This window comes from Physeter macrocephalus, chromosome 8 (assembly GCF_002837175.3).
Source record: "Physeter macrocephalus isolate SW-GA chromosome 8, ASM283717v5, whole genome shotgun sequence".
Classification (NCBI taxonomy): domain Eukaryota; kingdom Metazoa; phylum Chordata; class Mammalia; order Artiodactyla; family Physeteridae; genus Physeter; species Physeter macrocephalus.
Window position 1 is genome coordinate 116717052 of NC_041221.1, and position 27426 is coordinate 116744477.

A 27426-nucleotide genomic window follows, 5' to 3' on the forward strand; every position below is an offset into this window, starting at 1 on the left:
TAGTGGCTGCACCAATTTACATTCCCACCAACAGTGTAGGAGAGTTCCTTTTTCTCCACATTTTGTATTGCTTGTTAGTTTTTGATTCTGTTACCTGGCTATATTAACATGCAGCCAGGATTGAGAATCCAGGTGATTTCATCTAGTCCCACGGAATAAATACCAAATTCTAGCTAATGACTCCCAAGTTAACGTATGTCACACGTCTTTTCCGAACTCCAGACGTGGTGATTCTGTTGTCTCTTTTAAATTTCCTCTAGGAATAGACTTCTTGATTCCACCGCCACCCTTCTCCCCTCACCCAAAGCTGCTCCTCTCCTGGGTTTGTCCTTCTCTGTCAACACATTTGTATACAGAGCTCTCAGGCGAAAAGCTTCGGTGGCATCTTGATCCCTCATCATTTCACAGCTAGTCCAACAGCCAGTCCTGTTCGTTTCTCTTCCAAAGCATATCCCACATCTCACCACTTCTCCTGCTACCACCGTTTCTCATCTCAATGACCTCAGTAGCCTCCTAACGCCCCCTGTGCTCTTGCCTCCCCCTTCAGCTGCTTTTCATGTAGTCAGAGTGCTCTTAGAAAACCCATCAGACCGTGTCACTCCCTTGCTCTAACTCCCCCTGTGCCTTCCCATCACAATCAATAAAGTCCACCCTCCTTACCCTGAGCTAGAGGGCTCCCTTGACCTGGCCTCGGCCTAACTCTCCAACCTCATCTCTTACCACCCCTGCTTCCTTCACTCCTCTTGGACCACATTGCCTTGCTGGCTCCTCAAGCTCTTCCAAGCTTGTTCCTACCTCAGAACCTTTGCACCTACCCTTCCCTCTGCCTGGAAGGCCCTTCCTCTTAGCTCGTTCCTTGGCTCTCTCCCTCACTCTTCAGATACCATGCCATCCAAAATGCTCCTCTCTCCCAATCACCCTCTCCCTTTCTTCTAGTTTATTTTTTCCTTCCACAGCATTTATCTCTGCTTGACATCCTTTTTTTCTGGCTGTTTCACTAGAACTTTTGTCACTGCTCTGTCCCCAGCACTGTAAGCAAGCAGTGCCCATACAGAGTAGATGACCAGTAAATACGTTTTTTTTTTTTTCAGTAAACACTTTTGACTGAACAACAGAATGCCACTTGTGTAACCTTGTGTTTTGTCACTTCTGTGGCCCTTAGCCCCTCTTCCAGCTCCTGAGCAGACCACGCTGGCTTATGGCCAGAATCTCCTGCCAGGTTTATCTCAGAACCTTCTCTCTTCTGCTGCCTCCCATCTGGGCCCTGCCTGCTCACAGACGACTCCAGAAATATCAAGGGGTGGGGAAGAAGTCAAGCAGCATCTGGCATTTAAATGGTGGGTGCATGGCCACCATTCAGTTCCTTCTTGATGGTTCAGCACAAATCCCTACTGCTCCTGGTTTCTATATGCAGTCTTTTCCTTGACAATCCACCCTCCTGATTTCCTTCTTTTCTCTCTCTGTCCCCTCTCAGTCTCCTCTGCAGGCTCCTTCCTCTTCTTTGTCCATCCCTTAAATGTCAGTATTTCTCAGGGCTTTGTCTGGGTTCTCTGCCCTTCTTTTTTTTTTTGCGGTATGTGGGCCTCTCACTGTTGTGGCCTCTCCCGTTGTGGAGCATAGGCTCCGGACGTGCAGGCTTAGCGGCCATGACTCACGGGCCCAGCGGCTCCGCGGCATGTGGGATCCTCCCGGACCGGGACACAAACCCGTGTCCCCTGCATCGGCAGGCGGACTCTCAACCACTGCGTCACCAGGGAAGCCCCGTCTGCCCTTCTTATTCCACTCTTTCCCTTCATGATCCCATCCATTCCTAGGCCTTCAGAGTCTCTACATGGTAATGACTTCCAAAGTTATATTTCAAGCCTAACCTAGCCTTGTCTGTCCAGTTGTAAAGTGTTTATCAATACTTGGATATCTCACAGGCAACTCAAATTTGATGGGAAGTAAGCTGAACTTACTTCCTCTTTGAGTTTTCCCCTCAGTAGATGATCCAATTGACTATCCAGAAGCCTGGAAGGCATCTTCCTGTACATCAATCAATTGCCAATATTATCAGTTCTCCCATTAAATAGCTGTAGAATCTGTACACTTCTTGTCACAGCCTACTGCCACCAACTAAGACCAGGTTACCACCATCATCTCTTACCTAGATTCCCTTAAGGACAGTTGACATGCCACATGCCCCCCTACTCCCCCCTCCATACCAGTCTGGTTCCCTGTGCTTCTCTTGGTCTTTATAAAATATCCATCTGATTGTGTCATCCCCTGCTTAAGACACTTTATTAGAGTTTTGATAAAGTCTAAAATTTTAAATAGGCCTTATAAGATCCTTAATAACCTGTAGACCATAGCTGTTAGAATATCTTGGAAGTATCTGGCTCCTTTCCTTCCTCCTTCATACCCCCTCCTACCTCCCCAGGGGCTACCATTGAGTAAGGCCTACATAAATATTGTTGAATGAATGTGGGAAGGCAGAGGCCCTGGACTGTAATTGTGAGTGTCCTCAAATTCTTTTTTTTTTTTTTTTTTTAGCAAGTGAAGTCATTTTATTTTTAAGCTTGAAATATCGCTATTAACAGCCTTTTTAAAACGGGTTCAGATTTTCAATGTTTTTTAGTGTCCTCAAATGCTGATTTAATTTATCTTAAAATTTCTAAGGTTTCCAGAATAAAAAAAAAAATTCGGTTTTTGTGTACAGTCCCGTGTATATGTTTCCCTCAGCTCCGTGGCTTCCAGGGTTGTTAAAAACAGAACTAAAAGTAGTATGTGGGATTCTGCTAGCAAATCATTTCCAATCTGTGCTCTCTGAGTGGCCGTTAAGTGCTGAGCTCAGGAGGCTGCCAAACAGGACATGGGAACCAAACCGCATTTGTGAGCCAGTGGCCAGCAGGGAGGCACACTGGCTGAATGGGCCTCTGCGGTTAACTTTTTCAACTTGGGCTTGCGTAAGCCGGCATCAGAATACCTGAGACTTGTTGTGACTTGTCTGAATAGTTTATTACATTTTCAAACCTGTTTGGGAAGAAGGCTTACGCACAGCAGAGTGTTTGGGGCTTGCAGAGTAAATCTTATTTAAAAGAAATAGACAAAAATGTAATCGTGTTTAACCTGTAATAATATAAGTGAGACTGTTGATCTCAGTTGTAATGAATCTAAAGAAGAACGGTAAAAGGCTTTTTCCTTAGAAGATCCAGGTTGGCATTTCAGACTTCAGCCCCAGGGCTGGGAGCTCCTGGGTGAGGTTTCCAAGTCTTCATCCTCTTCTATCTTCTAACTTCTTTAAAACGAGGATCCGAGGGGCCTAACAGTCAGTGGTGAGTCAGAGCGATCAGCGATCAGCAAGAAAGGAATGACACACTTCCTGCCTGAAGTTCTAGGGAGTTTTTTTGTTTGTTTGTTTGTTTTTCTGTTTTGCTCTGAAGATTCCCTAAAAAGACAGAAGATTGCCCTGGCCATCTCTTGATCAGCAGCCTTTATTATTTGGAGGAAATCTACCCTGCTATACCTTCTTGTTACTAACAGGTTTTTGAAAACCTTTTTCCCTTATTGCAAAAGCATCACATGGTAGTGTAGTGTATTTTATCTACTATAATTTGACAAAAAAGTGAAAAATGAAAAAAAAAAAGGTTACTCCTTAATTTCAGCACTCAGAAACAAACATTTTGTGAATATTACCCCGGGCTGTTTTGTGTATGCCTGTAGTTTTTCTCTACAAAAATTGTATAGTACTTAATGTGATTTCTTTCTTCTATTGCTCTGTAGCCTTTGTGAAGAGCTCTCTGTTATTAATTACTCTACAAAATCATTTTTCAAGGCTGTCTTACGTGCCATTGTATAGACATGCCATAATTCACTTAACCAGTCCCCTATTTGGACAGATGAGCTGTTTTTAACCTTCACCATTGTCATAACATCACGCAACTCCCTTGCTCGTAGCGGCTGTCCATACTTGTCTCTGTTTCATTGGATGTGTTCTTGGAAGTAGTTCAAAGTACATGTGGAGTTTGAAGGTTTTGATCTTTATTGCCGCTTTGCCTTCCAGACATTTGTCCTGTTTTACATTCCCACCATAGAGTATAAACTTCTTACCATGCCCTGTGTGGCCCTACCTACTCTGGCCTTTGCACGACCCCCAGCTGCTTCTTCCTGTGCTTCCAACACTACAGCCACACTGGCCCTCTTTCCACTCCTCTCCCTGGAGTGGGCCAAGCTTGTCTTGTCTCAGGCTGAGCACCTGCTCCCCCCGCTGCTTTTCCTGCTCTTCTTCTAGCTCTTGACATACACCTCCGGTGCCACCTCTGCCAGAGTGGTCTCCATCAGAACGCCCTGTTCATTTCCATCCTCGCCCCTCTTGAAATCTGTCCTTTAGTTATTTATGTGTTTACTTGGCTGCCAGATCTTGCTCCCATTGAATGTCAGTTCATGTGTTTTATTTCCCACCATGTGCCCAGTGCCTAAGTCAGTGCCTGGCATGCAGGAAGTCCCAGGTAAATGCAGGTTAATTTTGTTGAATGAATGAAGAAATCTCCCTGTTGCCTAGGGAAGTACAGTGTAATGGGATGATGAGATGTATACAGCAGTGGCTCTCCCTTGGGGCAAAACGGGCTAAATGTGGTAAAGAAGCTTTGAAGTTGCATGGGAGACAGAGGAGTAGGAGCTAGCTGCAGGCATCATGACAGGCCTGCTGTGAGCGGAACCTTGGGAGGCTGGCAGTGTTTTGTAGCTGATGATGGTGGAAAGGACCCCAGAGGCCAAGGAAAGCGGGTGAGCAGGGACCTGGAAGTAGAACAGCGCTAAGCCTGATGGGGGCAGGACTGGGGACTGCCTTAAATCCTGTGCTGACAGAGTGGACTCTGGTCCATGAGCAGCTGGGAAGCACTGCACATTCCTCATCGGAGAGTGATGTCATAAAGTGAGGATGGGGAAGCCCTTTTTCTACTCAATTCTAGGCACAGATAGTGACGTCTTGGTGCTAGAGCTGTGCTTTGAGAAGGTGTGCCATGAGGGCAAGTGAGTGAAAGGAACAGGAAGTTGAGGCCAACGGATGAGGCCTGAGATAGGATAGGGCATTGGGGCTGGAACAAGGGGGAGGCAGAAGGGCACTGCAAGAGTGGGGAAATGGGAGAACTTGGTGGCTGGCAGGACGAGAGCGAGGTCCACGATGACACTGAGGTTTCAAGTCTGAACGGCTGATGGGAAGATGAGATACGGAGCCCAGAAGAGAGGCTCTTTTGGGGTAAGGAGGCATTTGAATTTCGTTTCAGCCCATCCTTTTGCTGTATTTTTTCTTCCATATAAATTTATTTATTTATTTATTGGCTGCGTTGGGTCCTCGTTGATGCATGCGGGCTTTCTCTAGCTGCGGTGAGCGGGGGCTACTCTTGGTTGTGGTACACGGGCTTCTCGTTGTGGTGGCTTCTCTTGTTGCAGAGCATGGGCTCTAGGCACATGGGCTTCAGTAGTTGTGGCACGCAGGCTCGGTAGTTGTGGCTCGCGAGCTCTGGAGCTCAGGCTCAGCAGTTGTGGCTCACGGGCTTAGTTGCTCCGTGGCATGTGGGATCTTACCAGACCAGGGCTCGAACCCCTTGTCCCCTGCATTGGCAGGCGGATTCTTAACCCCTGCGCCATCAGGGAAGCCCTCCTTTTGCTGTATTAGTGAGCATTTTCCAGATTAAAATAGCCCATGTGCTCTCCATTGTCCTGAAGGACTTTGGGTGACGAGAGGATAGAGGAGGGGAGACAGAAATGTACGACAGGATAGGAAACTCTGGGCTCCAGTGGCCCCTCCTCATCTGTAAGAGAGGACTGCTTAGTGGGAAGGGAAAACGGGGCTCCGACATCTCTCCAGGAGGTGAGAGGTGGTTTGCTGGCCAGTGTCTACTCCTCAGTCACCACATGGAAGAAGCTTGTTTGATGTCAGCTTGTCGTTGGGTAAATATGTTCAGCTGTAGATGGAGGAGGATGGGGTGGAAGACAAGCGCTGATGGTGGGTGCCTGAGCAGGAGGGGCTCTGAGTACAAATGGGATGAGGCCCAGAGCTGGGTGACACAATCATCCTTCCCCTGCAGATGGTCAAAACTGGTGTGTGTGTTTCCTGGGGGCAAAAATCAAGCAGAAACTTTACTCAAGACATGCTGTAATTTCTAATGGCTGTCTAAATTGAAACACTTCTGAAAGTTGTTGTTGTTGTTGTTGTTGTTGTTTTTTGTGGTATGCGGGCCTCCCTCTGTTGTGGCCTCTCCCGTTGCAGAGCACAGGCTCCGGACGCGCAGGCTCAGCGGCCATGGCTCACGGGCCCAGCCGCTCCGCGGCACGTGGGATCCCCCCAGACCAGGGCGCGAACCTGGTTCCCCTGCATCGGCAGGCGGATGCGCAACCACTGCGCCACCAGGGAAGCCCTGTTGTTGTTGTTTTAAATTTAGCTTTCCAAATAGCCGCATGGGTAAAACTACAAAATGAAAAAGCTCTCTGTCCTCTAAAGGAGAATGGAGAGTAGAACTGCTTTGATGGCCTTCTCTAGAAAGCTGTCTTTTCAAGAAAATAACCTTCTGCCACCTTGAAAGCAAAAGGTTTAACAGAATCCAAATGAGAATGGTGGAAGCACAGATGGAAAGACAGCAGAACTTGGCGAATGAGAGACCATCCAAACCAAGAGAGGAATCAGTGATAACTGGCTGACAGGGTGATGATGGGATCCACAGAGGTTAAAAGAGGGAGGGAAATGATCAGGTTTGGCCAGGGAAGGAGGATGAGGAATTCAGCTTGGGAAGTATATGTTGTGTATTAACTAGAAATTCTAGAAATTTATAGAGAAATTAACTCTACCACTGGAGAGTTTTTCTTGGCAAATTTAGAGTTTAATTCGTTTAGTATTTTATTACAAGGGATCGTGTTCAGTTTCACATGAAGGTTTGCAATGGAAGAATGCTATAAAATGTCAGGACTCTGTGTATGTTCAGCTCAGCAGAAAATAAACCACATTCAAGTGCCAGCATATTTATTGCAACAGGTGCTGGGTGTTTCTGTGCTTTGTAAAGGCTGATTTAGTGTTTTCATTGGTAGTGCGAGTGTGAAGAGAGATTGGAGCCTGCATCATAGGAAGACAGACATACATGCTCCTTCTAGAGTCCTAAGATCTGACTCTCGCCACCACTGCACTGCTAACCAGCCAAGCGGTTATTTATTTATTTATTCGTTTGTTTGTTTGCTTGCTTCTGAGTAACATTTTATAAAATGTATCGTTAAGACCTACAAACACGTACTATGTGATAGAAAAGTCTGCCTTCCCACACTTATTTTTTATGCAGCCCATCTTGGAGGAGGCTGCAAAGTGCAGTCAATGTGAGGATGGACTTGAGAAATCTCCACCCCCGCCCTGTCTCTGGGGCCAGGGCTGGCCCCCAGCAGCTCCCGTTCCCACTGTTGAACTCACTTCTCTGCCCAACCTTGAAAGGTGGGTTGCCAGGTGTTCTCTTTATTTTCCAGACAGTCCCCTATTTGTGCTTTCTGTCTGGTGAACCAAGGACAATTTCGTGATATGATATGAAGAGATAAAAGCCAACAGATTTGGAATGAGATCCTTATGTTCCTACCTTGGCATTGCACTGAGCGGGTATGTTAAATTTATGGAGCTTAGTTTCCTCGCCTGTAAGCCGGGGATAATGGTGCCCACCTCCCAGGGTTTCGGTGAGGGCTGAGCGAATGTAGGGAAATCATGCATGCTGCTCGGCATCTAGTGGGATTTCCCGACCGAGGTCCAGGCATAAACTATGCGCTTCTATGCTGGCACAGGCCCTTTTGGGTGAGAGAGGGTGAGTCTGACCATCCGCTGTCTCTGTGATAACATCCAGAAAACGCTTCTGGAGCACCTTACCAGTCTCAGGCACTGAGTCCCCTGGAGTAATTCCCCTTTAGTGTGCCTTCCTCCCTTGCCAATGACTCCTTCCTCCTTGAAGAAGAGCGGATGGGCAAAGGAAGCAAGTTGAATCAAAGAGGAGACCCTGCTCAGTTCTCTGGTTTTAGGGTGGCCATTGAGAGGTTGAAGTGGCTGGGAGAAGGCCAGAAAGGAGGGGCCAGATGGGACTGATGGGGAAAGGGGAGGGTCGAATGGAAAGAAAACAGCACTACTCTTGGCAGTCACTAGATCATGCACTAGGGGCTAGGGAGCATATGGGAATGCCAAAGCATAAAGATCAAGGTGTTTTGCAGACATTTCCAGTTCTGACCCAGAGACTGTAGAATCTGTTGAAATAAACAGGTGAAATGCAAATTTTCACGCAGCCATGAGGATGTGGGTGGCCATAGAGGAAATGTTTTTCCTGGGGTGTGTAATAAGCAGTCAGTGAAACTAGGCCAGAGAGAGAGCACGTGTTCTGGAGATCACCCTGGGTCTCATGGCTTAGATCTCATGGCTTCTCTTCTCAGCCCTGCCCCACCTTGCAGGGCCCTGTTGCATATGCTGCTTCACCTCTTTGAAATTGCGCTTGCCACCCACCTTCCCGGGGTGTGGAGACAGTGGATTAAAGTGATAGTGCCTTGCTCTGAGATGCCTAGATAATGTGGAGAGCATGCACACTCAGGAGCAGAATCTGGTTTTCTAAAAGCCACCGTCATGTGCTTGCTTGCAGATAGCTGGAGAAGAAATACCACATAAGACACACTCAGACTTCCCTAACGACGCCTTATTTAGTGTCGCTGCCAAGCTCTGGAGTGCCTCTATCACCAGCAATGCCAGTTGCACTCCCGGGGGTGTTGGGGTGCTGAGCGGTACCTTGCTTCAACTGCAGAGCTGAGCTCACCAGAAAGAGAGAGAGAGCCATGCATACTCCTGAGCAACAATCACCTTTGTAAGGCTGGATCTGGACAGAGACCTCGGCCACTAGGCCATCACGCAGGGTTTCTAGGGATAGACGTTCCGGTTGCCTCCCATCTCCCTGTCTCAGGGCACGGATGATGCTTCTGCACTGGGCGACTGTCACAACTGTTGATCCTTAGATCTGTCAGGAACGTCCTAATTGCAAGTCCTAGGGAAGCATAGGGGAGCTGTGTTCGTATCTCCAAAGGCAACTGAAGCGAGTTAGATACGTTGTTAGATAAGGCTATTCTGTGAGTTTTGAGTGTTCCACAATCTCCCCAATCTTTAGCCTCTGTCTATGATTCTTCTTTCTTTCCAAATGGAGGATGAGCAGAATTTAAAATTACAACTGCTGGGACCGCTTTAAACGGCAAACTTTGAATAGCTCTGAATACGTAAGACCTCGGCATTCTGGTCTCAAGTAAGAGAGGAAGGAGGGATGTCTTAAGGACATGACATCCTGCCTGATCTGTAGCCCATTCAAATGTGTTGCTTTTCTTTGGCCGCACCGCGTGGCTTGCAGAATCTTAGTTCCCCGGCCAGGGATCGAACCCGGGCCCCAGCAGTGAAAGTGCCAAGTCCTAACCACTGAACTGCCAGGGGATTCCCTAGATTTGTTGCTTTTTATTCTCCCGTTGTTGGAGTGCTCTCTCCAAAATCAAGAATTGGTTCTCCCGGGTACGGAGGTGACCAACTGATACGTGAGACTCTAATGCTTGCAGCCTTCTCTGCCCTTGCCTCTCACAGGCAGGACTTCCATGACTGTGTCTGGAGCATGTGTGAGGGCTGTGCTGCCATGTTGGCAGTTGTTTTCTGTGATGCTGTGTACCTCTCCCCGCTGCCTTCCCTTCCTGCAGCTTCACTGTGCTGTGCTATTCACAGCAGTGGACAGAGTGGTTCCTGGTAGCCACCTAGCCATGCAGCTACCCCTGAGGCCACATTTTAAGGAAATGTGAGACCCTGCTTCCTCTGTTTAGATAAAGCATTTCTGCTCTTTACATTTTGTAACTTACCCTTGGAGTTGCCAGTGTACTGGGGTTTGAGAGGTCTTTCTGATTTGGAGTCCTTCGCTTCCAGGAGGAGTTTTCTCTTGGCATCTTCTTTGACCCTTAGTCCCTGATGAAGTTGTCATAGCATCAAGGGGCCAGTCAGAATTTGGGGAGGTAACACAAAGGAACACAAAAGGGAGGTTTCTAAGGTATAAACCTCAAACCTCTGTGAGTTAGTCACATAGTCACATGATAATGCTGGCTGAAGGAAATGAGAAAAGTGTAATATGTTTGTCAGTTGGTGTTGATTTGGTATTTCTTTCAGCCTCCTCCCTGATTTAGTAGTAGGCATTTGATTTTTCTTTTTTTTTTTGCCGTGCACCTTGCGGGATCTTAGTTCCCCGACCAGGGATTGAATCCGGGCCACGACAGTGAAAGTGCCCAGTCCTAACCACTGGACCACCAGGGAATTCGCTATAGGCATTTCATTTTATTTCAGGTCAACAATAATGCTTATTGCTATTTGAGCATTTGCTGTGAATCGGGCAATATGTTATTTGCTTCACATGGTTCTCTTTACATCTTGATAGCAATTCTACGAGGTAGATGATGTTATTCTCATTTGACAGAGAACAAAATTGTTCAGAGAAGTGAAGTAACTTGCAAGTCTACAAAACCAGGAAGTGGCGCGGCAGGAATTTGAACCTGACCTAGCAGACTCCAGAGCATTTGTCCATTGCATTCCACTTGGGATCTTTTTTGCTGAGTACCTAGTAGGCTCAAGGCAGAGTGTTACTGCTGCAGAAGATAAAAATAAAATCAACAAACTTGGGCTTCCCTGGTGGCACAGTGGTTAAGAATCCGCCTGCCAATGCAGGGGACACGGGTTCAAGCCCCGGTCCAGGAAGATCCCACATGCCGTGGAGCAACTAAACCTGTGCGCCACAACTACTGAGCCTGTGCTCTAGAGCCCGCAAGCCACAACTACTGAGCCCTCGTGCCACAACTACTGAAGCCCGCGCACCTAGAGCCCATGCTCTGCAACAAGAGAAGCCATCGCAGTGAGAAACCAGCGCACCGCAACGAAGAGTAGCCCCCGCTCGCTGCAACTAGAGAAGGCCTGTGTGCAGCAACAAAGACCCAAAGCAGCCAAAAATAATAATAATAAAGAAAATAAATATTTTTAAAAAATAAAATAAAATCAACAAACTTACCACACATTTGAAGATAAGATAGGTATGCCACCAAAGATAATAGAAGGACAACTGTTAGAGGTACCCAGAAAGCGTTACCAAGGAGGCTCAATCGAGGTGCCGTGGTGGTTAAAGGAAGTGGCTGAGATGCTAACGCCTGTTTGGGATCCTCAGGAAAAGGATTTAGAGAGGGGGTGCACTTGAAGTGGGCCTTGTGAGACTGGCCGAACCTTGCCCGGTGGGGAAAGATTTGTGGGTGATGATGACTGTCAAATGCCCAGGTAAATAAATAAGCTTCTAAAGAGACTATTAGAGTGTACATGTGCATATATCTCTATGTATGTACATGCGTGTATTGCGTGTGCGTGGGTGCACTCATACATACATTCTTTATGAAGACCTTATATTCTCTTCAAAAGCAAAAGACTAATGATTTTAAGTAGCAATGTTGTCCAAACTCTATTCTCTAGTTTTCCTGAGAACCAGAACACCTTTAAGCAATACCTACTATTAATAGACATTCATGTTTATACTGGCCAGGTAGGAATGAGGTTTTTTTTAAATTTTCTTTCTTCTAGGCGTCTATGATTAGGGCCACTCCCTTTTTTAAAAAAAAGTATCTGCTCCTCTTTCCTAGCACGTTGAAACGTTAGACTTCCTGTTTCTGCTTGATTTTGAAACTATCTCCCGTTCACCTATCACAGGTAATCCCTGTGTCTCTGTGTAGTCGTAGTTTACAGGTAGCAAGTGCAGGCAGCAACCAGTCCGTCCCACTGTGGATGCAGAGACCTCTCTGGAGTAACAATTAAAGGCTGCATAATGCATTCCACTACAGGTGACGAAAACCAGGTCCCAGAATAACAAGCAAAACAACTTTTAAAGTGACTCTTGTTGACCACTGTCTTCTGTGCATTGGTTTGGTAAACTTATGGTTGATTCTTCGAAAGGACGGTATAAATTCTGTTGAATTATTCTCGGGGAGGACTGACTCTCCCTGAAGGCGATACGGATGCCAGAGAATACACATCAACAGTGTGGCTGTGTATGTTCCTCTGGTCTGTGTGACTCTACCAAGACTCTGTGAAGCTGTTCTTCTGATTGATACGGGGAAATATGCTGAAACTACGTGAGTTAACTGTACCCTCAGACTAACTTCGATGTAACATCTTTGTCAGAATCTGGCAGAATGTTCAGATGACTAAACTCTGTGGTGTTGCTGTCTACAAGGAAATAATCTTTGGTCACGGCTTTAAAGTGGTTGTGTTCACTGTTTTGTTTTGGGTTTTTTTTGCTATGACTCTGGGTGTGGAGAAGCGGTATTAAGCTGAGGGACGTTTGAGTACTGTGGGTGGAAAAAATGGCATCTGAAGTTTGCATGTAGACAGTTTCGTTTGTACACAAATGAAGGATTGAAATGTTTCAGAAATGGGGCTCTGAACCGATCGAGAACGTTTTCACATAAAGTTTCTCCTTTTGACAATTTATATGTGTTTACTAACTCTCATACATCTCTGGATCCCAGTGGTCTGGTAGTGGCGGTAACACCTTTAGGAGAACTGCAAACACAAGGGTGTTTATTTCTGTTCTCGCATTATGTAGGGATTTGTCAGAATATCGCTGCTACCATTTCCTCTAACAGCCAATAAGGGATTTAACCCCACACATAAGGCCTTTTGTACTTTAAAAATATACCTTAGGCTTGTTTTCAGCCTTACTTAATGCTTCTGTAAGTAAACTTAATTTTAAGATAAATTGGAAACGTTTTCAAGGATTGAAATAAAGAGAGCCTTTTAAAATAGCCCTTAAAGTTATATTGGTATTTACACACTCTTGTTCAAGTCTATACATAATATTTGTTGAGGTTTATCTAAAATTTTTCTGCTCAGAAGACTTTCTGGACCTTAAGTTGAATACTAGGAAGGAACTAGAAATTGGAAGACATAGATGAGTGTTAATATATCTAGTTTCTTGGCCCATGAATTGAACCTCTGGCAGCCAATGCTATTTCGTAGAGCCGTGACTACTTCTGTTATGTGGAACGTGGTCACCTGCACATCTTTTATATGAAATGTACATTTGCCTACCAGATGCCCAGAGCTGTGTGTGTGATTGTCTGTCAGCTTTCTTTATATATGTATATAGGCACATTCTATCCAATATATAAAACTGGTTATGTGTCTGTGACTGTATATCATGGCATATGTACAGTTGGAATCAGAGCCAGGTTTGCTTGGGCAGGTTTTGTGGGAGAAGTGAATTTTGGGTAGAGTTCTACAGCGGGGGTTAGGGTAAGTAATGTACTTTGGCAGAAAGAAGTGGACATAAAACTTCCAAGGCTGGAGTGATTATATTAAACGCATTCGAGTAAGCATGCACCATTTAGGAGCAAACGTAAATTATTTGTTGAAAATAGCCAGGCTAAAAGTGAAGAGGAGGCAAGGAGAGAAGTGTATCAGAGAACAGGAGGGGTGTGTGGGAGCTTCTCTCTTCTGTGTGGCTGGTAAATGTCAGCCGCGGATACCAGCACACCCAGACCATGTTGCCATCTAGTGGAACTGGCTGAAACGCACGGGGAGCATCAGAACCTCTTCTCATTGCAGGTTAAATTAATAGTGTGGTCATCTTGGCAATAGAGAAGCTTACTTCTCTTTCCCCTGGAGATTTTAGATGCAGAGTTTGAGAAAGGAGATGGATGTAACTGTGCTCCCCCCAAAAGTATTAATTTTGACTCTTGAAAATGGAGCTGAGCACCAATATAAAGAATCTCCCATAGACAACGTTTGGAGGCCGTGGTCTTGCTGAGAGTGTAGGGTGTTTGTGGCCCTTCAGCAGCTCAGATCATGGAACATGCAGGAAGCAGCACTCGAGAGGGTCTGCAGCAGAGTGAAAGCCCACCACGTACGTCTCTGGGTTGGCTTGTTGTTTCATGTGGTTATGCAGTCCAACCCGTACAGCGGTGGCAGAGGACAGCCCTTCAGCCATGTTCACCGCAGCCCACAGACCTCGGAGCTGGAAGTCATGGTAGAGAGCTGTACACCTCCTGTCCTCCCTTCCACCCACCCGTGCATGCATCCATTCAGCAAAACTTAATGAATTCCTTATCTGTATCAGGGACTCTTCCAGGTACCAGGGATACACCAGTGAACAAAACAGAGAGAAATCCCTGCCCTTGGAGAGTAGACATTCTACTAGGGGATACAGACAATAAAATAAATAAGTAAAATATATAGTAGGTGGGATACTATTAAGTGCTAAGGAGGAAAAAAAATTTTTTTAAGCTGAATAGGAGGATAAAGATGGGTGTGTGTGTGTGTGTGTGTGTATGTGTGTGTGTGTAGGATTTGCAATTGTGTGTCCTCACAGAGAATGTGATATTAGACTCACCTGAAATATGTGAGGAAGCCACACCTGTGAATAACCTGGGGAAGAACATTCCAGGCAGAAGGAAAGCAGATGCAAAGGTCCTGAGGTGGGAGTGGGCACGGTATTCCAGAAACAGCCCTAGTACTGATAAGAAAGAGGACAGGGGATGAACCAGAGAGATGGTGAGGGGCCAGATAAGGTGGCACGTTGTGGACAATTATGATGAATTTGACTTTCACTAGGCATGAGATGAGAAGCTGTTTGATTTAGTCTAACATTCTCATTTTACAGATGAAAGTTAGGACAGGGAAATCAAATCAGGCGTCCATAATTATTCAGCATGATAGTGCCAGAGCCGGGATGGGAACCTGCCTCCTAACGGCCCACTGCCTGCCCAGTGGCACAACCACACACAGGCCCAGACTTCCACGTGCAGTGGTTTAAGAGGAAGCCAGGTGCTGGGGGCTCCTCCAGCAGCTGTTTGGTTGTTCCCCCAGCATGAACTACCTACCTATAGAGGCCCCACAGCAAACACAGGAAAGGATCAGACCTCTGAACTCAGAGGAGTCCTCTGCCCAAAATGCCTTCCTTTGTTTGACTATAGAGATAAATCCTTGGATTTTCCCAGTGGTTACACGCAAGAATCTACAATCTTGTAAAGCCTCCCTACATTCATTTCTAAGTTAATTGGATATAGTTAACATCCAATTCCTATAGTCCCAAATGTTTGATCACAGTTCTCAGTATCACACATCTCCATAAAAGTTAGTAAGATGGCGTATTACATGTTACTTAAAATGAATTTGAAACAGAATTACCAGCTGAGGAGAGAGCAAGTGGTTACCATAAAATACAGTTTGACTTGGACAAATTTTGCCCAACATTCTTGCTTTAATTTGAGTCAATTCAAGCTTTTTTCTTTTTTTTTTCTTTTTTTTCTATCTGTCTCCTTTGGATCTCATGACAGATGTCCTCTGGACACAGGTCAAACCCTCTAATCTCACTTTCTGATGGTCAGACTAGTGCTAAGCCTAGAGGAGAATGGCTTTGTGCTGTCGTCTGCATCACCTCATGTCCTTTAATCACCGTGGCCTGTATCTTGTGCACAAAGCAACATGAGGTCTTTGCATAAGGTTGTCCCATCTTGTGGGGAGAACTAACTCATCCCTATCTCTTGCCCCTTCTTTCCTTTCCTTTCCCCCTAAAGCAAAGCTCCCATTATAGGTAATGTGAGATTTATATCATCATCTTATTTTGCATTTATATTTGTTTGCATAGTACTTTCTCTCTCACTTTCTCTCTCTCTCTCTCTCTCTCTCTCTCTTTCTCTCTCTCTCTCTGGGGTTTTTTTGTTTGTTTGTGTGTTTTTTGCCAAACAAGTTAATTTCATGTGTTCATTTGTGTACATTGTCTTTAAATGAGCTCTGAAACCCCACTGCCATTAGCGTTGCATTCTTTGGAATCCTTTCTGTGGTTAAGGTCTTTGTCTCCCCCTGGAGCCAGAGGGCACAGACCCCTGTGGTCCTTTGATTCCTGGTCTTGAGGAGAGTAATGCTCCTGGTGGAGCTGGCTTTGGTGAGACCCTGAGAAGGAGTGCTTGCTGGAGGAGATTCCATTATCAAAACTCAGGACAACAAAGCAAATGCAGAAATGCAGGTATTTTTGTGGAGGTTGCTAGGAGCAGTAAGTGGGCCTTAAGAAAACTTGACAAGAACCATTTCTACATTACTGGCTTATGAACAAGTATTTGCTGCATGTGGGTGACAGAGAATGAGAGAGCTGCGTCAAAGGTGCCTTGAAAGACAACCTAATTAAAAACTTAGCTGATTTCTCCAGTTTCCAGAAAGTCCTTCTGTTGGAATTTAGTGTTTCAGCTGTAAGGCTGCAGTGGAAAGCTAAGTGTTTTAGTTGTGTGCTGTGTGTGTTTGTAACAAGCCGCCCCAAATGGACTTTGAGCACATCCGAAGGCAAAAATCTGGCCTGACCTTATTAGGCCAGTGTTTTCCATTGTTGATCTGCCCCTTCTCTACTATTTAACAACTTCTTAGCCTTCAAGGAATGTGTCCCTGAGCTTCTCACCATACCCTTAGCTCCTGGGAGAAATTCCAAAGTAGCTCTAACCTGACTCTAGATTGGGATCTGGAGCTTTTATACACACACCTTCCCAGCTCCTTGTCCTGCCTGCCTTCCAAGTCTTGCTCTTTCAGCCCCTGTGAGGAAGGCAGCCACCCCACTGGGGCAGGGATGTCCTCACACAAGGCCCATCAAGATGTCCCATCAGGGATGGTGGGGCAGGGCCATGCTGGGAGTGGAGGAGGATGCCCAGGGACCCAGGTCCTACCTCTCATACTTCCCTCCCTGTGTGTGCCACTAAGGTATCTCAGCATCGCCTCCCCGCCGCCCCCCACCCCCCAGGTTTCTGCTCTCAACTACCACTGCCATCAGGTAGACAGGACTTAGCCCTGCAGGAGGAGGGGCATCCAGGCTGCACTATGACCTTTGTTAGGCAGCAAGCTTGAGGAAATGGGAGAGAACGGTTTGGTCAGCTGTGCATCCTCAGCCTCCATTACCCGCTGTCCTTTAGGGACCAGGCACATGGGTAAGGCTGGCAGCAAGATTAGAAGTCCTCAAGCATGCTCCTCATTTGTGGCCCACGATGTTGTATCAGTTATGGCTCTTCTTGTGCAAGAAAGGAACCCTAGTTTAGACTGGCTCATACAAAAGTGGATTTTTTATTAGTTGCATAAGCAGAATGAGATTTGATTTAGCAGTGCAGTGATGTCAAGGACCCACTTTTTCTCCAGTCTGCCTTCTGTGGTTAACTTACTTCCTCAGCTGGCTTCTTTCATGCTGGTTAAATGTCTGCAGCAATTCTAACTTCCTACCCACAATACAGTGTCCAGAGGAGAGAGAACTGGCTTTTGGTAATTCTATCAGAGGAGTGAGTGACCCTTTGCAGAAGCCCCCAGCACATTTCCGATGTCTCATTGACCCAGATTGGGCCATGTGCCCAATCTTAAACCAGTTAATTGAGTAAAGGATGTGCTGTGTTGATTGGCTTAGGCTTGGGTTGCCTAAACCAGTCACTCTAGGGCGAGGGGGATGGGATTACTATGAGTGTGTGGAAATGGTCAGGGCTGAACCTGAGAGCTGGGGGCTGGGGTCAGTTTCTCCCTCAAACAGCATGCTGTTCCACAAGGAGCAGGCAGGCAGACGGAAGGAAGTGATGGGAAGTCAGCCACGGTGTCTCCTACACAGGCTTCCTTTCACCGTGTTTTTTTTCTTTCCCTGTTGCTTCTTGTTTGTTGTCTGGCTATGGTCTAATACAGCAAATGGAGCCCGGCATATTGGATTACCAACCCCTCTCCCCACCCAGTGACAAATGACACAGATGCTATCAGGGAGAACAAGGATACAGAGTCCATGGACCACAACAGTACTGCAGATCAGAGAGGGACATTCTCAAACACAGACCTGGTCTGGTAAGCATTGAGCGATGAGAATAAGAGCTAGAGAAGATTAATTACAGGCAGCCCCTTCAACCTATGGTAATTATATGCCCCCATAGAACACTGGAGTCCAATATAAAATTTTTTTAAAAATCAGTGTAAGAAGTCCATACGTCCCTGTAAAGAATACCCTTATACTTTATATACATGAGCTTAATTGCCATATTTGATTATTTTATCTATTTTAATGGATATTACTGAACTCTGGATAATGTAAAGACTTTGAAACGGCACACAAATAAACAAAACAGGGCAATTAGTCATAAGCAGTTTCATTTAGTTGATGCTAGGTGAGACCTCCAGGAGAACGGCTGTCTAGGACAGGGAATGGGGCTGGAGCAACATTCAGAGGGCTCTTGAGGGAGTGAAAGGCATGGTGATATAAAGTAAATTGTGATAGAAGAGGTGCCAGTTTATCTTTGTAGATGAAATCCATGGCTAGGGTATAGGACTCCAAACTCCCAAACCTTGTCCCCAGCCAGCCGGTATTCCCTGCCACATCCCCAAGGGAATACACGCACAGAGGGCCAACCAAAGCAGAGGAACCCCTTTATTATCATTGGGCTTTGACCCAAACCCCAGTGATGACCTCGAACCTGGCTGCCCGTGTCGGTCACAGAAATCAAGTCCAGGAACACTGGGCTAGGCTGCAGAGGGACACGGAGGCTGCCCCAAGGGGTTGGTCACAGAGGGGACACCTCCACTGTGGAGGTCTCAGAGATCTACGTTCTAAGTGCCCCTTAAGACGCTTGTGTGATGAGCCTTTGGACTGGTCATATCAACTTACTGGACCTAATTTCTCAACTGTGAACAAGTTTGAGGAATGAGGAGATTGAGGGGACCTCAAAGGCTTCTTTGAGCACTAGCTTTCTGATTCTTGGATTCTATGCATAGTGTGATAGGAAGTGTCATGTGGAACTGAGATGAGTTTCGGGGTGAGAACCTAAATCCTCTTTGCCAGCACTTCTGAACAGACAGATGATGGCCCAGTTTCTGTATTACATGCCATAAATGTGTTAAATAGCCATCAAGTGGCTTTTAGTGGATCCTATTACTCAACAACCCACACATGCTCCGCTCTGAAACGTTAGCCCTACCTTAGTAGGAGAGGTTGTTTGTTTTTAACATCAGTCTGCCTAAAACGGTGGTCCCAAACTCAAATGTCTACAAGAACCAGGCAAGGAATATCAGTGCGTAAGTAGTGCTTTATATGAACAGTTGCAAGTCTTGAGACCTGTGGCAAACTTGCAGAGGACAGTTCTCATCTCAAGGCATTGAAGTTCAGATGAAAAATAAAACTTATGTGGCCCAAGAAAACTCTGAGCTGGATTCAGTCCTAAGGCTATCAGTTTGTGATTCTTGAGCCGTAAGCCTGCCAACTTCAGCTATCATTGATACGTTTGCTCAGCTTCAGAGATGCCAGATTTTAGCCATGTGAGCTCTTTGTATTTTTGTTTTTATAGTAGATTTTAGCGTTTTACCTTAGGTTAGAAAACTGGCTATCACTGGGGTAAGTGGGCCACCATACTTTTTACCCACAAATTGCAAGTACTTGAAAAGAAATCATGTCCTCAATGAAAATCATTTCTTTGGTTCGGTGGCCTTTGGAGGCGGAATCAATTTAGAGAAGCAGAGATGGAAATCTCAGTCAAAACAATTCTGAGTATTTTACATCATTAGAAAAATTTACATCACTAAAGATATGGAACCCCAAGCATTTGAAACTCACCCACCTGCCTGGCAAGTTGTCTGCTGGGTTTGTTTACTCCTCTTTGCCTCTTCTTGGTGTGAGGCAGGCAGGAGATTAGTGAGCAGGGTGGAGTTGGGGATGGGATAAACTTGCATTTACTCTTTTCCCAACCCTCCCCCTCCCGTCCACCCCCGCCCCCCCACCCCCCCACCCCGCCCCACACTCTTAATTTCTGCATTCCTGCTACCACCTGGGATGCCCTGTGAAGGAACAAAGAAACCAGTGAGTTCATTTACTCTTAGATGTTAGTCATTCACAGGCCTCTCCTCCAAGGTACGCTTGTATTTTTAAAAGAACCTGACGGTAGAACAAAAAATAGGGCAAAGTTTAGCCCAAAGTACCGCATCTCTAATGAGAGTATTTCCTGTAGTGCTAAGAGGATAATTTGGGGCTTGGGAGCCTCCCAGGCACCTTAGAGATAACACCTTGTGTTGCCCTGTTTCAGGTAAGACCTGCTGGGCTAGCACCAGCCACTGAGCTTGGAGAAGGGGGTTCGACTTCTTTTTTTTTTTTTTTTTTTTAAATATAATTTAAACTTGTGTGAGAGTCCATGCAAATTATTGCAAATGTGTTTTTGTAAGAGATTGATGGCACCAGCTTCCCTGTGTCTGGTATTGGCCAGTGGGAGAGCTTTGTGAATTTAAACATTCCTTCAGCAAAGTCACTCAATTCAAGCTGTGCTAAAGTTGTGTTCTCTTGATAGTGCTTTCTCCTCAGAGCACTCTTCCAATTTACTCTTCTCAGTGAGATTCCATAAGTGAATAGTCCACCAGTCCTTTTTGTACTATCTTAATACCAGTTTATTCTGCAACCCCTTGCAATTTGGCTTTTCTCTCTAGTTCTGTTGCTACATCGTCTTTCTCAAAGATCCCCAGTGGCCAGTTGATTTTCATATCCATTGGCTTTTCCTTTAATCTTCCTTTCAGTTATTCTGTCACATGTGGACTTTTAAAACATGCTGTTAACTCTACCTGGAACCATTCTTCCTTCTTTTCTCTCCCATCTCCCCTTCCTTGGCTAATTCCTTGACTCTCAAGTTTTAGCTTAGGCATCACTTTTTTCAGGAAGCCTTCCTTGATGACTCCCTCCCCTAGGTCCGATTTAGGTACTTGTCCTTCGAGTCTTCATAGCACCCCGTACTTTTGTGCTATTGCACTTATTATACTGTATTTTAATTAGTGTTCTTCACCCTCCCCCACTGTACTGCAGGCTTTGTGAGAGCAGGTACCATGGTTGTTTTGTCTACACCATTTGCCTTATACCTGTACATGGTGGATGCTCAATAAATATTTGTAGAATGAAGAACTACATAAATGAAGATGACATCTGAACAGTGACGTCTTCAGCTTTGTCTAGAACAGATGATGAACCCCTGACTTCTTCCATCAACCTTTGGTTCTCCCTAAGTCCCTTGGACCTCCAATTGGAAGATGTAGAGGGGTTGTTAGATACTGTCAATAAAAAGTGACATCTGACTCTGAAGAAGAAGACAGGTGTCAGGAAATCCTGACCATTCCCATTCAGCCACTCATGACCAAGCAGAAGCCCTCTGCATTGCTTATGTTGAACAAGTCAGGGTCACCTATGGTTGAAACCAATGGAAACATATGAGTTTTAAGGGTTCTGACCACCAACAGAATGGGAAACACGTTGTTCGGGAGAACAGGCAAGTTGGTGGTGATGATTTTATCATCATTATGGAGGAAGAACTTAACGTCTGATTGGCAACTGTAGAGAAACATAGCCTAAGAGAGGAATTGGTAAGTATTGTGTAGATACGAAACTGTGTAGATGGTACTATGCTTTGCAGGCCATTTAAGAAATTTTCAAGGTAATTTTAACCATTTGCAATTTCATTTTACTGATTTTAGAACCCAATGTCCCTCCTCTCACCTGTGAAACATTACTCTCCTGTATTAAGAGTGTTACATCTGGGCTTCCCTGGTGGTGCAGTGGTTGAGGGCCCGCCTGCCGATGCGGGGGACACGGGTTCTTGCTCCAGTCCAGGAGGATCCCACATGCTGTGGAGCGGCTGGACCCGTGAGCCAAGGCCGCTGAGCCTGCGCGTCTGGAGCCTGTGCTCCGCAACGGGAGAGGCCACGACAGTGAGAGGCCCGCGTACTGCAAAAAAAAAAAAAAAAAAAAAGAGTGTTAAATCTGTCTGTAGGTCACATCTGTCTGTAGATCTATGTATTAGGACAGGCTTTCTAGAGCAGTTAAAAAGAATGTGAAATGTTGATCGCATGCTTCTTCTTGTCTCTTGAAATTGGGTAGGAATTGTTGACTGGGTGTAAAGACAATGAAAAAGATAAATTTACTAGGCAAGTCTTAGTGAAAAATGTAGGTCCATATATATATTAGCGAATAGTGTGATGAACAACAATAGTCTATTTTGTAGGAAACAAAGTATGTTCCACAGCCTTTGTTTAGTGCAGAGGAGATATCCTATGCAATCTGTTGTAGAAACGTTTTCATCAAAGGCTGTGGGGTCTGTAGACATTCCTCCTGCCACATCTGTTCCTCCTCTGGACTTCCCCTTTTCTATTCACGTCTGGCTCCCTTTTCCTCCAAGTCAGCCAGGCTCAGAGCCTCTGAGCTGGCTTTGCTGTCTGACCTCTCTTACTGCACTCTATTCCTCTTCTTTTGGAGCATATAGCACATTTTCCTTGAATTCAAATGATCTGTGCTCTGCTTATTCAGACACATCCTAAGATATAGGAAAGTAGCATGGAATGAGGTCAGAGGGAGGGACCCGCATTCCAGTCTCAGTTCACATTCAGTCCTAGCTAGGTGACCTTGGGCTAGCCACTTATTTCTCTGAGGATCCGTATTCCCTTCAGAAGCAGCTGGAGCCAGTAATGCCCAAGATTCCTCCTTCCTTACAGGATTATCATGAGGATCAGTGGTGATATATACAGAAGCACTGCAAGAGCTAGAAAATACCACCTTGCTGAGATATCGTAAGAGTAGAGATATGTTCTGTAATGTGTGTGGCATAATACCTAGCACATAGTAGGTGTTTGATAAATTATACTTATTATTGCTGATGATATTAAGACATAGCTTAATTTAAACACATAAGTTGTTTGGTACTAAACTGGGTTGCTGGTTCAGAATCTGGGGCTATGGCCAAGTGGGATACTTTTTCCTTCCTCTGGTCCAGATAACAGGATGTTTGGGACAACCAAAGTGCTGCCTTTCTACATCCACAGGTTAATTCCATCTGTTAAGAAAACAGATGGCAACATTAATTACATATTGTGCAACAATGGATCCCAAATTGACCTCAGAAGACAGAGCATGTTGTAAGTGCAAACAGCCTCTGAGGGAAAACTTGCTCCTAAGAGACTTGCTTAATAGAATGATTATCACCTCAGAAGAGTTCATGCCTTGAGTAAAAGAGGTGTCTGGAATTCTCCTCTGGGATTTATTAGTATATATTATTCAGGTGGCCCGGTGCCGGATGTTAGTTCTTAATTTAAAGGAAACAGCATTCCCACTCTGAGGAAGGTGAGGCTGCTGCTCTTTTAAAGTGGGCAGCTTCTGTGGGTACCTTGCTGGCCCTGGAAATTCCATCAACTGAAATGAAATTTTGTTCAATCCATCTTATTCATGGCTCCTAGGACAACTGTGGTGGGTTTGCTAGGGGGCTGGCGAGGTTGCCTCTTTAAAGATAAGCACAATCCATTAGTTGAAGCCTAGACTCCAGTGGTTTCTACTGGGGCTGTTTGCATTTGCTCAGCACTCTGTTTATGAGGATGTTAAGAGGAAGTGCCTCCATTCTGTGCATGTTGTAAAACAGAAGGTTTGCAGCTGTCAGAATTATTTTCTTCTTGGTTTTTTATCCGATAGAGTTTTGGATTGTTGCAGATTACCAGCCTCAGTTCTCCAGATGCAGTGCAAATTTTCTTGTTTTCTGTCTTTGAAGACAACAGATATTTATGTACACAGTTCCTTGTAATGTACTTTTGGGGTAAGGAGAAATTAGGCTTATTCTTACATGTTGTCATAATTCAATATTATGAAATGATTGAATGATTATTTTATTAGTTATATAGTGCCTTCACAGTATCCAGTGTGTTCTACTCTCTAGAAAGGAGAAAAAAAACGCACAAGATATAATCTTATGTTCCAAATTGCTTACAAACAAATCTGCCTCAGAAGACAGCTAACATCCAGAGTATCGGCTTTAAGTGTGTTAGAAGTTCACAGTGGAAGTTAAGTTCACTGTGGGCTTCAGTAGGCTTTATGGAGGAGTTGAGACCTGAGCTAGGCTTTGGGGTTAAAAAAAAAAAAAAAAAAGAGCGTAACAGCAGAAAAAATAGACCTGCAGCCTGTTCCAACAGTGTGGCTGAACAAGATGTGTCATAACGTTTGTTTCCAGTAATTTCCAGTTAATGGAAACAAGTGTCAAAGTTTCTGAATGATTACTTACTTTTCAAATCATTCATGTGTACTTGTGTATGGGGTGGGGAGCAGTCATGATTTTGCCACTAGTAGCGTCATTTAGACCCACTTGCATTGCCAGCTCTTTCTTTGGGAGAGAGAGGTTGTTGTTCCAGCTGGCGTCCTGGGCACCTGGCCCATAGTCTGCTTAGCTCAGCTGCTTTCGTGTGTGCAGGGACTGTGGCAGGTACGAATCATTGTATTTCTAGCCTCAGTGGGCATTTGAATTTTCAACCCATGGTCTCATTTAAGGGAAATCAGCTTGAATCTGTTAGATAACACCAGCTAGCGATGATAGCTAGACTAACAGCTGTGGGAATGGAGGGGGAAAAGGCCTATTCAGGAAACATTTTGACTGTGGGACTTAGATTAGAAATAAGGGGACACAAAGCAGCCTAAGTCAATGATAATCATAAGTTTCTGGCCATCATTGCCCGAGTAAGAACAAATTTAATATTATGAAGAAAACCAAGATGCGGGGGGGGTGGGGGAGGGAATCTATCTGTGCCTTCAAGTATAAGGATACTCCCTAGGTGAGTAGCCCTCCGAGGTGAGCCTAAGGAACCTTCCAAGCAGACTTGTCCTAAGGGCAGCTGGAAACATATAGGCTGGAGCAAAGGTTCCCAACATCTTTACTCACGGAACCCTTAGTGTCTCAGGAATTTTTTCATATCATTTCTAGGATACAAGAAGCACCTAGCAGTTTCACTTATGAAGTGCTTAGGTCCCAATAACTTAATAAGTAGTTATGTACTATTAACTTTGTGAAAAAATAATACACATAAATTGAAAGGTTAAAAAATAATGTTTTTATTTCATTCTTCACCAGTTACTTATGAATGGAATGGGTGCATCTGTTGGGCCTTGCATGTTTCAGTCAGGATCCAATCAGGAGATAAAGCACATGATAATTTGAACAGGAAAGTTTAGTATAAAGAAATATTCGCTAGCAAACAGTATGGTGGCTCCTAAAAACTTAAAAGTAGAATTACCATATGACCTAGCAATTCCACTTCTGGGTATATACCCAAAAGAATTGAAAACAGGGACTTGAACATGTATTTGTATACCTATGTTTATAGCAGCATTATTCACGATAGCCAAAACGTAGAAGCAACCCAAATGTCCACTGATGGATGAAGGGAAGAAACAAAATGTGGTATATACACACAGTGGAATATCATTCAGCTTTAAAAAGGAAGGAAATTCTGACACATGCTCCAACATGGATGAACCTTGAGGACGTTAACTAAGTGAAATAAACCAGTCACAAAAAAGACAAATACTGAGTAATTCCATGAACACGAAGTACCTAGAGAGGTCACATTCAGGGAGAGAATGTAGGATGGTGGTTGCCAGGTGCTGAGGGGAGGGAAGAATGGAGAGTTAGTGTTAATGAGTATAGAGTTTCAGTTTTGCAAGATAAAAAGTTCTGGAGATGGATGGTGGTGAGGCTTGCACAACAATGTATGTGTACTTAATACTACTGAGCTGTACACTTAAAAACGTCTAAGATGGTACATTTTATGTGATGTGCATTTTACCATGATTGAAAACAGTAATAAGAAGGAAAAAAAATTTTTAAAGAAATATTCATTTTGATGAGGGTTGGCTGTTAGGAAGTAAAGAGAATTCTGAAGAACAGAGGAATAACAAATATAAAGAGCAGCCTCTTCCCCTGGGTTTGAAACAAGGCACCAAACCCAAACTTGTTCTCTCTTCTACTGTAGACCTTGTTGGGGAGAGGATGGCTGGCCTTGGCTCCTTGGATGGCAGAGAAGTCACAGTAGCGCTGTGCTGGTAGAACTTGCTGGAGATCCATCCTCTAGGATGCCGAGGAAATCTGTTCTTGGGGAGGTTTCTCACTGGAGGGGCTCTGCTACAAAACCACCAAAGGGGGATGCCAGCAGAAGCTGCTGGAGGCTGGTTGGTGCTGTCCACCATGTACAGGTCAGGAGCCAGTTGCTGAAGAAGGTACCTGCATTGCAGGAACTGGGGGCTGGAGAAGCCATGTATGCTTGTGGCAGCTTGCAGCAAGAGCACACCAGAACCAGGAAACAAAAGTTCCTCTTACTGTAATGTCTCTCCATGGCACTCCACTGACAAAGCTTAGGGTAGAACCAGCTGGCAAAAGAAAAAATACGTAAAGTTCCATCTTTATTTTTGCAGTGAATTGGAGCTGTGAGGCAATAAATTGATCACTGGCCACCTCACAACTTCTTAAACCTTGAAATCAGATTGTATTCCACTATCCTAATTTCCTGTTTCACGTTACTTTTCACATAATATTTGCTTTTTAGTACAGCAACTGCCAACAACCCAGCTTTGCAAAGAAATGCTCTCGTCCAAAGAAATACAACAGTCTAATGTTACACTGTGAACTGGCTTAACTACTAGTTCACGCAGTGTCTGAGAGATGTTGAATAATGCTATGTCTTCCTCAATAATTTAAAATATCCTGCAACACCCCCTCGAGTTTGCTGTAGTGCTCTCAGGCACCATGGCACACAATGTGAGGATCTCAGAGCTCAAATTTTGAGTCTCTTTCACCAACTCTGACCACATCATTCTAACATATAAGAATCTAAGGTACCGATTTGGTTAAGAGTACGGAAGAGTCAGGTGTAATGTAAAAATTGTATAGGGTCAATATTGTTTCTGAAAATCTTTTAGGAAGTTACCAGATTGGAGAATAACATACCATCTTCCAGTAAGTATAGGACTTATTGTAAGTGCTTCCTCCAGCACTGGAACAAGTTCCTGTTTCTTTCGGACTAGATTGGATAGTTGCCTTGTCTTTAGAGGTACTTTGACATAAAAAAAAAAAAAAAAACAACATGCATAGCCTTAGCCATGGCATTCACCATCAGTGTATGAGATGCCTCCAGTGTGAGAGGCAATGCAGAGACAAGGGTCAGAGAGGGACCAGCTATGCCCCAGCTCCATCTCATGCTTACTCTTCAGCATAAAATCATTTCATGATGGCTGATGCACCATTTAGGTTATTATTTTTCTCTCTCTTTCTGTCTGTTTTGGGCTGATGGTACATAATTGAATTTGAGAAAGTTGAATGGCATGCGATGGGACTTTGCTGAATTCAATAGTAAAAATTCTATTGAAATAGTTTTCAGATTTAACAAGTTAGTGATTTGTAGTGATTCTGTTTCTACGAGGAAATGAATGGACTTAATAAGACCTTTTTTAGGTAGGTAGGCAGGCATACTATACTGTTCATGTCACCACTTTCCCAGAAAATACCTTCATTTTGGTGATGTTTACAAGTTTGTGAATCACAACTGTTACATATTTCTATAGCTCTTCT

The 27426-nt window shown here is 44.7% G+C and overlaps 1 protein-coding gene across 2 annotated transcripts in view; it reads left to right on the forward strand.

Moving 5' to 3' along the window:
• TNFAIP8 (TNF alpha induced protein 8) overlaps positions 1-27426 on the forward strand; it is a 137507-nt gene that overhangs the window by 63715 nt on the left and 46366 nt on the right. The window contains exon 1 of one of the 2 annotated variants that reach the window (XM_007119636.3): positions 11786-12162. The exons of the other annotated variant lie outside the window; for it this stretch is intronic. Coding sequence (XP_007119698.1) covers positions 12150-12162 — 13 coding nt within the window. The 5' untranslated portion in view covers positions 11786-12149. Of the gene's footprint in view, positions 1-11785; positions 12163-27426 lie in introns of those variants that run through there. 2 annotated transcript variants of the gene reach the window in all.